This window comes from Medicago sativa, chromosome 5 (assembly GCF_051527215.1).
Source record: "Medicago sativa cultivar Bolivia chromosome 5, Bolivia_mono, whole genome shotgun sequence".
NCBI classification, from domain to species: Eukaryota; Viridiplantae; Streptophyta; class Magnoliopsida; order Fabales; family Fabaceae; genus Medicago; species Medicago sativa.
The window spans coordinates 61,015,032-61,023,967 of NC_140753.1; the positions used below are offsets into that span (position 1 = coordinate 61,015,032).

The window sequence follows — 8,936 nt, forward strand, 5'->3', positions numbered from 1 at the left end:
TGACTAAAAATTATATTGTTGATGTTGAACATCTTGAAGTCGTAGAATGTAGACACATGCTCTCCAATGAGATCCTGGGAAAGTAACATTATCCATTAACAATTAGATACAAATAAAAAAGAAAATCAACCCCATAATCTACGACCAATTGATTAAACTTCTATGATTTCAAAACACATAAAAAATAATGAAAAAAATAATGATTTGTTGATGGGGGAAGAGACATATGAAAATAATGAAAAAAAATTGTCTATATATAGGGAAAAAAATCATGGCTTGATCAATTTTGATTGGTTGATGAAAACTTAATGAGTCATTGTCCATCTTGATTGGCTAATAAAAAACAAATGAGTCATAATTTAATTTGATTGGGTGATAAGAAAACATTAAATGTGATGAAGAATGTGAAGATGCCACATGTACTTTTTCCCATAGAAGTATGCTTTTGTATTATATAAAGATACCTACCAACTCAAAAATAATATTGTTTTTGGGTAGCCAAGACTACCCCTTCCACATAAAGGGCTACACCTCTATTCTTGGGTCACGTCTAATGTCTCTTTGTATCTATTTCTTTTTATTTATTATATTTTCTATTTTGCATAAAAAACAAAACTAAACTACTTGTGATTTCTTCAAAGTTTATTATAGCCATAAAACATGTAGTTTTAGTTTTTTTTTTTTAAAGGAACATGTAGTTTTAGTTTTAGTTAAGAACCATAAAAAAAAAAACTTATAATAAGTGAATGCATATAAGATTTGTGCTTTCAAAAATATTCTGTTTTGAATTTATTTTTTAAATAAAAGATATTAATAAAAATCTCAAATTTAATCATCTCTCATCAAAGGAGTGAAATTTACTTTTTTTTTTTTTTTTGAGAGAAGGAGTGAAATTTACTTAAAAACTAAATCTCTTTTTTCTTATTTAGCTTTGCGTGAAAAACGCGCGACTCTTTTCACGATTGGACGGTAGTACCAACCAACCTGTGCATGAATGAAAGAAAACCAATAAATACTAATTATTTTTCTGGTGCAATAGAAAAGCATATTCGGTTTATGTCTAAAAATAAACTTGAGTGACAATAGCGTTTTGTTTTCGTGTCAATTTCTTACAGCAAGATATCACCCTTAAACACCACACCCCTCTCTTCATTCTTCATTCACTCATTCATCACCTTCTTCTCGCTCTCTTCTCTCCACACACACATTCGCATCTTCCATCGCCAATGGCTACCGCTACTGAAACCAATCTCGCCAATCTCAAATCCGCTGTTGCTGGATTGGATCAAATCAGGTTCGCATTTTCTCAATTTCATCGATAATCATCGAAATTGTTGAGTTTTTTCAATTTTTCATGATCTATGATTTGAATCTGATATGTGTTGTCTTTTGCAGTGAGAATGAGAAAAACGGATTCATCAACCTCGTCTCTCGTTACCTCAGGTAATTCAATCATCGATTTGAGTTTCACATTTTGATCTATGATGTAACCGAAGAAGTTTGATCTGTGATGTAACCGAAAAAGTTCATGTAAATCGTTTATTGATTTTTTATTTTATTTCTGTTAATCCGTGATTTATTTGTGTTTATTGATTTGAATTTGAATATGTTGTAGTGGAGAAGCGCAGCATGTAGAATGGAGTAAGATCCAGACACCAACTGATGAAGTTGTTGTGCCTTATGATACTTTGGCGCCAACTCCTGCTGGTAATTAAATACTAACGAATTATTGTGTTTTATTTTGTGTTTGTTGATTTGATTTTGTAAATTGTGATGTGTTACGATGGATTGATTTTGTTATATTTACGTGTAACGGAATCGGTTTTGATTTCAGGTGCGTCGGATATAAAGAATATTTTGGATAAGCTTGTGGTGTTGAAGCTTAATGGAGGTTTGGGGACTACTATGGGTTGCACTGGTCCAAAGTATGTATATGTTACCTATGCATGAAATTCTGTTTGAGATTTGATATTTAGGCCTTGTTTGGATAAGCATCTTATAGCATAAGCTATTTTAATAATAAAAGATGAAATAAAATTAAACTATTTTTCGTATAAGCTATATGTTGTTTTCTTAAGTTATCCTGGAAAGCATATGGAATAAACCGGAAACAGCTTATGTATGTCATAAGTTTTTTTCATAAGTTCTCCCAAACAACCTCACAAGTGCTTATGATAGTAGATAAGCTTAAATAAGTCAATTCAAAGTTCAAACAGGCCCTTAGATCATATATGATATTGATTAATTGTTAATATCCTGTTTTTAGAACTTGATGATGATCAAAAGATTGCCTCCTATTATTTAAGGAAAAATGTGAACTATTTCTTGAATATATTGAATGTAGAATCTATGTAAAGTAGAGAATTAATTTGATGACATGTAGTGGGATAGATTTTTTCTTGAACCATTGTTTTTTTTTGTCCTAGATCATTATTTTTTGTTGATCTGTATTTGTAAGTGTTAATTTGTATGTAAATGAAATGCAGATCTGTCATTGAAGTTCGTGATGGGTTGACATTTTTAGATTTGATTGTCGTCCAAATCGAGGTTATTTTCTGGTCATTCTTTCTTATTGCTTGATTTTTAATTTTGTTTTTCCCCTTCCATGTGGACTTTCTAATGATAACTTCAACTGTTGTAGAATCTCAATTCCAAATATGGAAGCAACGTTCCTTTGCTTTTGATGAACTCATTCAACACCCATGACGACACTCAAAAGGTACTTGTAGTTTACCTTTAATCCACTCTGCTGAATTTAAATATAATCCAAATTGGCATGTCAACTGACTGTGCGTCTGTTCGTAGATTATTGAAAAGTACCAAAACCATAATATTGAGATCCATACATTTAACCAGGTTTGTAACTTTAATTTCTTGTTTTACTATGTTATGAATTTTCTGGAGTTTCAACTTTTAACTTCTTGTTTTGATGTTTTGTTGCACTATTTGAATTTATTCAGAGCCAGTATCCTCGATTGGTTGTTGATGACTTTTCGCCATTGCCTTCCAAAGGGATCACTGGCAAGGATGGGTGGTATGTCTTCATTTGTTCAGTGTTTTCACTCTACTATTTTATTTTATTGATTTCACAACTTTCACTAGATTTATGTCTTTCTTGTGTTTCTTTTATCCCGCGTATAAATTAGTAAATGATTAATATAGGTATACATCTAAAGGGATCCATGTTAATCTATCTGAGAATTATTCAAGGGAATGCCTTTTTGTGTAAAGCTCCTAATTAGTTTAGAGCACTCACCCTGTCATTTTTGTTTTCACAGTATGATATTTTCTTAAACTGTCAAATGAATTAATTTATTATGGAATTTTTTATTTATTTTTTATAAAAATGATCTTCGTGAAAATAGACATAGCATATAACAGAAATCTTGGGATGGATTAAAATACATCTGGTACTTGTTGAAGAAGAGGATTTAATATTTGTCTATGTAAAAAACTTCGCTCTCAAAGCCACATGGTGTGATATGATGTTTCTGCCCATAAATTGAAATCCTATTAATTTGTCTAACTTTCTGATAAATAACACATCATTGGCCTTTAACTCCCTGCATTAGCAATTATGTACTTTTCGATTCATCAAACTGTTGTTGATTTTTGTATGTATATCACTTGTTTGGGTACTTTAACACCATGTGTCTGCTATCTTGGAGATAAGTGGTCTGGATATAATTAATTTGTTTTTGCTTTGGGAAACATCTGCACTTTTTAAAGGCTTGTTTTAGCATTCCTTGAATGTTTTGGGCCATAAGTTACATGCATGACATAAGTGTGATTGTGAGAGGCTTGCTAGTGTCGTCGTTCAAATTTGATATCGTGGTAATGATGTCCCAGACCTAAGTAATATCATATTATGGTTATGTTCATAGATGTCAAACTCTTAACTTGGAATTGTGTGTATTTACAACTTTGGGTATTAAAATTGGGTTAACTCGTTTGCAGAGTTATAAATTTATGTGCAAGTGCAATCTATATTGTGATCTGCAAAGAAATTTTTAATTGTGATGTTGTGTTTGTGTATTCTGGTCCATTCTATCAACCCATCTTAGTTTAATTTACTTGTTACTTATAGAATATTTACATTCTTTTTAGGTTGGTATGCTTTATTAATAAATTAGAATATTGAATATTTACCACAAACATATTATTAGATTATGTGTTAGGAGCAACATACTTATCTAACAGAAACGAGTACCAACCACCCCAGCTAGCTATTTATTTGTATTCCTACCCTTTTTCTGTAGTAAACCCACATAGGCTTAGATTGGTTCCTAACATTACGTTTATATTCTATAATAAGCATTTTACTTTTAAACATATTTCTGTATTAGCTCTATGAATCTAGTGTATGGCGATTCCACAATTTCACACAGACTAACAGCCTTGGTTATAATGTATGTGGTGCATATGCTTTATAGTTGTTTTTACCTTGGAAATTGTTAAAGCTAGTTGAAACTAGCCTTGAGCCTATCTGCAATTAGAATTCCAAGTTTGGCTCATGAGTAATTCTGTGCATTAGGTACCCTCCTGGCCATGGAGACGTCTTCCCATCATTATCGAACAGTGGAAAACTTGATGCACTATTATCACAGGTTGACCCCAGAGCTCATATTGTTTGTAGTTTAACTTTCTTTTATTTAATCTTATGACCATTATCATCACTATTGTTTTCTTTTCCCTTTTGTTTTTACAGGGTAAAGAGTACGTGTTTGTTGCCAATTCAGATAACTTGGGAGCTATAGTTGACTTGAGTATCCTTAACTAAGTCCATTTGTTCTTTCATTTTTAATTGTTTTTAACTGTTACTTTCACATGAAAAGCATTCCTTTAGTTCTATTTGTGTGCTTGACTCATTGATCTAGAAATTTTAAACCATCTGATCGAGCACAAGAATGAATATTGTATGGAGGTAAGGAAAGATGATTGTTATCAAGTAGTTCCCTTTTACTTTTTAGGCTTACAGTAGTTTTAAAAATGTTATGTTCTTATCAAGCAGGTTACTCCCAAAACATTGGCTGATGTTAAGGGCGGCACTTTAATTTCTTATGAAGGAAGGGTTCAGGCATGTCATTTTGCTGATTTAGTTTCTTCTGATTGATATTTCATCTGATTGCTTTAGTACTCTAGTTATAGAAGTATTTCATCTGATCAATTCTTTAATGCAGCTCCTGGAAATTGCCCAAGTCCCAGATGAACACGTAAGCTACTAATCTGTCTTTTTCATGAATCATCTCTCTCTTCCAAGTGTAGGCAATGTTTTTAGATAAATTACTTCGTTATGTAATGTTAATTATAATTGTTTGAAAATAATTGTAGTGATTAAGCATTAATATATATAGAGAGATGGTGTTGACTTGTTTGAGTTCATTTTCTTTTGTGGTGAAAAACTCTAAGTTGGACTGATATGTTACTTGTTTTACCAGAGTAGTCATGTGTTTGACTAAACCTTTCTAACAAAAAAGTGAAAGAAAAACCATACAAATCTTGATTGTTTTTCTCATCTTCATTGAAGTCACACCAGGTTTCCTTTCATTAAACTTTTAAAGGATGGAAATGTACAAGTTATTCTATGCATTTATCATTTGTTACGTAGCAATGTACAGTGTCAGCTGTTACTTTGGTCCCTAATGTTGAGCAAAGTTCTGTTAAATCAAAACTGATAAGGAGTTCTTAATCTTATGTCAAAGCAATTGCATGGCATATTTTTCTATATAATCAGTTATAATTTTTGATAGTATGAACAATAACTATGAACTTTTAACATTTATTGTAATCGAAATTTATACAATATTCACTGATGATATAATGCTATATAGTTAAGGGGCAGAACATACTTTTGCAAGGCAGGGACGTGTTTGTAAATGGTGATTTTAAGCCTTCACTTTTGGGGAGAGTGGAGAAAAGATTTGCTAATTATTCCATTCACATGAAATGCTATTCTCTATGCAGGTCGGCGAATTCAAGTCAATAGAGAAGTTCAAAATTTTCAACACAAATAATTTGTAAGTTTCACTGATTATTGCCTAATTGTTTTAGATTACACATGCACAAGTAGGTATTGACAGTAATCTATAGGTGGGTGAACTTGAACGCAATCAAAAGACTTGTCGAAGCTGATGCTCTTAAGATGGAGATTATTCCCAATCCAAAGGTACAAATTGGTTATTTTTCAAGTGATAGAAGCCTCTATTTCCTTATTTTCTCTTAAGGGGGGCAGTATGCTATACTGTGAGTTAGTTGTTTGACAAATATATTTAGTTCTGTAACTACTCACATAATTTATGGATTTTCAGGAAGTTGATGGAGTAAAAGTTCTTCAGCTGGAAACTGCAGCTGGTGCAGCAATAAGGGTACTCACTGCTTATTAACTTATTTATAGGTTCTCATTGCTATAACTCTCTTCTAGTGCTTTTAATTTCACATTTTTTTAACAGTTCTTTGACAAGGCTATTGGGATTAATGTTCCTCGATCCCGGTTCCTTCCTGTGAAGGCAACTTCAGATTTGCTTCTTGTCCAGGTTCTAAGCTTTTCTGACTCAAGGCTATTTGCTTGGAATCTGACTATAGTCTCTTATTTGACATGGTTTGTTATCTCTTTTTTCAGTCAGACCTCTACACCTTGGAAGATGGATCTGTCATCCGAAACACAGCTAGGGCTAATCCTGAAAACCCTTCCATTGAACTGGGGCCAGAGTTTAAGAAGGTTAAGATCTATATTACGGGATTATTTTTGCTATAAATCTATATTACGGATTATTGTGTTATATGACAACTATGATACTAATTGTCTTTGCCTCCTTCACAGGTTAGCAACTTCTTGAGCCGCTTCAAGTCAATTCCTAGTATTGTTGAGCTTGACAGTCTAAAAGTGGCTGGCGATGTATCGTTTGGAGCTAGTGTCATCCTCAAGGTATTGGAATTAATCATTAATTTTTTTTTATTTGAAGCGCGAAACATTTTAATAAGTCAAGCTATTAGAGTTTTAGAACTGTATTTCTCAAATTATTATCTTAAACTTCCGCCCCTAATATAATGTGATTAGTTTAGGGTTGATGGCAATCTAAGGCTTTACAGTGTTGACAGATCCATTTAGATGATCCCACCTGGCGGGATAACTTTTGGTGGTTGTTTTTGGATACCAGAAATGATTTATGTTTCTTCAAAAATTATTTATCACGATCATTAGAAGTCATAGGTTATACTTGAGTTTTTCTTTTTCCCTAAGTTCTTTGACCTACACACACACACATGCAAGAAACTGTAGTGTTCTTATAACTAACTTTTGAAGATTTTACTACCAAAAACTGTCAAAGTTATGTTTTATTAATAGGAAGCTCAGAATTGTTTTTCTAATGTTCGGCTGTTTGAATTAGTAACCATATACAGTTGAAAGATTCATCAAAATAATCTTTGTTAATGTCACGAATTTTATAATGTCTTGGTTGAGATAACTATCCATGTAAGCAAGAAAACCGGGTTATCATTTTATGGTTTAAAGTGAACTTTAGTCCATATAGTTTCCATGGAGCTGGGTTTTGATTTCTATATTTTTTTGCTGTTTTTGTCCTTAATCAATCTTTTCGGCCCCTATCTGAGTAAGACTTAATGAGACGGGAAATGATCCACATATTTTAAGATTGGAGTAAATATTCAATTTGGTCTCTAAAATTTTAGGATTGTATCAAGTTGACCTAGTCCTCACATTATCATTATTCTAAAATGATCACTGTTATTGCTAAATGTTAAACAGGTTTGATATGTTATCAATTGCATCTTTAACATCATTTAGTTTTAAATGCATCTCCATCATTTGTAGTACCTTAGTGTCATTACAGTACCTGCCAATACTGATAGTCTGATAGAGAGACTAATCTGATTAACATTTTAGAATATTGATAGCATGTAGGACTAGATTGATATAGTCATACAATTCTAAGGATCAAATTGAGTATTTTACCCTTGGTGATTGATTGGATTGGTACCTATAGTCGAACTTAATAAGTTTGGTCCCTATAACCAAGAAATAAAGTTATAGGGATCAAAACCTGAATGAAGGACAACTACATAGACCAGAGTCTACTTTGAACCTTATTTCATTGATGTACTAACTGGTCCAAAACTATTTTGATGAAGTTCTCAGTTTATTTTATGACTGCCAGTAACCATTCTGTCTTGAAATTTTTATTTTTGACATATGTTGTTTTTCTGGTGCCTTAACAGGGGAAAGTCAGTATCGTAGCGAAATCTGATGTAAAGCTGGAAATTCCCGACGGAGCCGTAATTGAAAACAAGGTATTAAACAGTACACGGAATTTTACATCACGCCATAAAATCACCGTGCCTTAACTGAAAATTCCTGCAAATGTTTCTCTCAGGCACCGATCCTCTACCTTTAGGGTGGGAAAGTTGCAATGACTTTCTCTCTATCCCTCTCCTATATTTCTCTCTCCCGCCTTTCTCTTTCTTAAAAAACACTGAAGTCACGGTTACTTTCCTGCCATAAATGTTAAGGATCCATTTTCATAATTGGAATCAGGCTTGTTAATGTTTTAGGGAGGTTGTCATTCTGATTGTTGGACCTAATGGTTGAATTGTATGCGCAGGAAATTAATGGCCCAGAGGACCTGTGAAGAAACTAATGAGTTTAGAATGACTGTATACAGTCATGGCAACTTGTGATATTTCAATTATGTATTATTGAAGTTTGGTAGAATAGGGAAATAAGAAGGCACTTTTTGTTGAGAGTGTTTCAGTATGGAGCCTTGCTGGTTGTCTTGTGATTAAGGTCGGCTATGAGTTATTCCCGTTACATAAGTTTTCATGCCATTTTGTGTAACAACGTTATCCATCTGATTTTGTCATCTTTTCTGTAAGCAGTATAATGCAGTCTCTTGCTATAAGTTGTTTAATATTTTTATTTT

At 32.6% G+C, this 8,936-nt stretch overlaps 1 protein-coding gene across 1 annotated transcript; it reads left to right on the forward strand.

The window, feature by feature from the left end:
* Nucleotides 1–1,158: 1,158 nt before the first annotated feature.
* LOC146923709 (UTP--glucose-1-phosphate uridylyltransferase) lies at nucleotides 1,159–8,936 on the forward strand. Its single transcript, XM_085708841.1, has 21 exons — nucleotides 1,159–1,294; nucleotides 1,396–1,443; nucleotides 1,616–1,707; nucleotides 1,835–1,925; nucleotides 2,487–2,547; nucleotides 2,642–2,719; nucleotides 2,806–2,856; nucleotides 2,961–3,034; nucleotides 4,535–4,607; nucleotides 4,709–4,766; nucleotides 4,878–4,924; nucleotides 5,012–5,077; nucleotides 5,181–5,213; nucleotides 5,965–6,017; nucleotides 6,091–6,166; nucleotides 6,309–6,365; nucleotides 6,450–6,533; nucleotides 6,620–6,718; nucleotides 6,821–6,925; nucleotides 8,236–8,307; nucleotides 8,619–8,936. The coding sequence occupies exons 1-21, from the start codon at nucleotides 1,227–1,229 to the stop codon at nucleotides 8,643–8,645; spliced, it is 1,413 nt and encodes a 470-aa protein (XP_085564967.1). The 5' UTR covers nucleotides 1,159–1,226; the 3' UTR covers nucleotides 8,646–8,936.

Excerpts from the sequence above, each read along its gene's own strand:
- LOC146923709 (XM_085708841.1), top strand. The coding sequence starts at position 1,227 with ATGGCTACCGCTACTGAAACCAATCTCGCCAATCTCAAATCCGCTGTT. Across the intron at positions 5,078-5,180 it reads CTTATGAAGGAAGGGTTCAG|CTCCTGGAAATTGCCCAAGT; the intron begins GCATGTCATTTT and ends TCTTTAATGCAG. Across the intron at positions 6,534-6,619 it reads CAGATTTGCTTCTTGTCCAG|TCAGACCTCTACACCTTGGA; the intron begins GTTCTAAGCTTT and ends CTCTTTTTTCAG.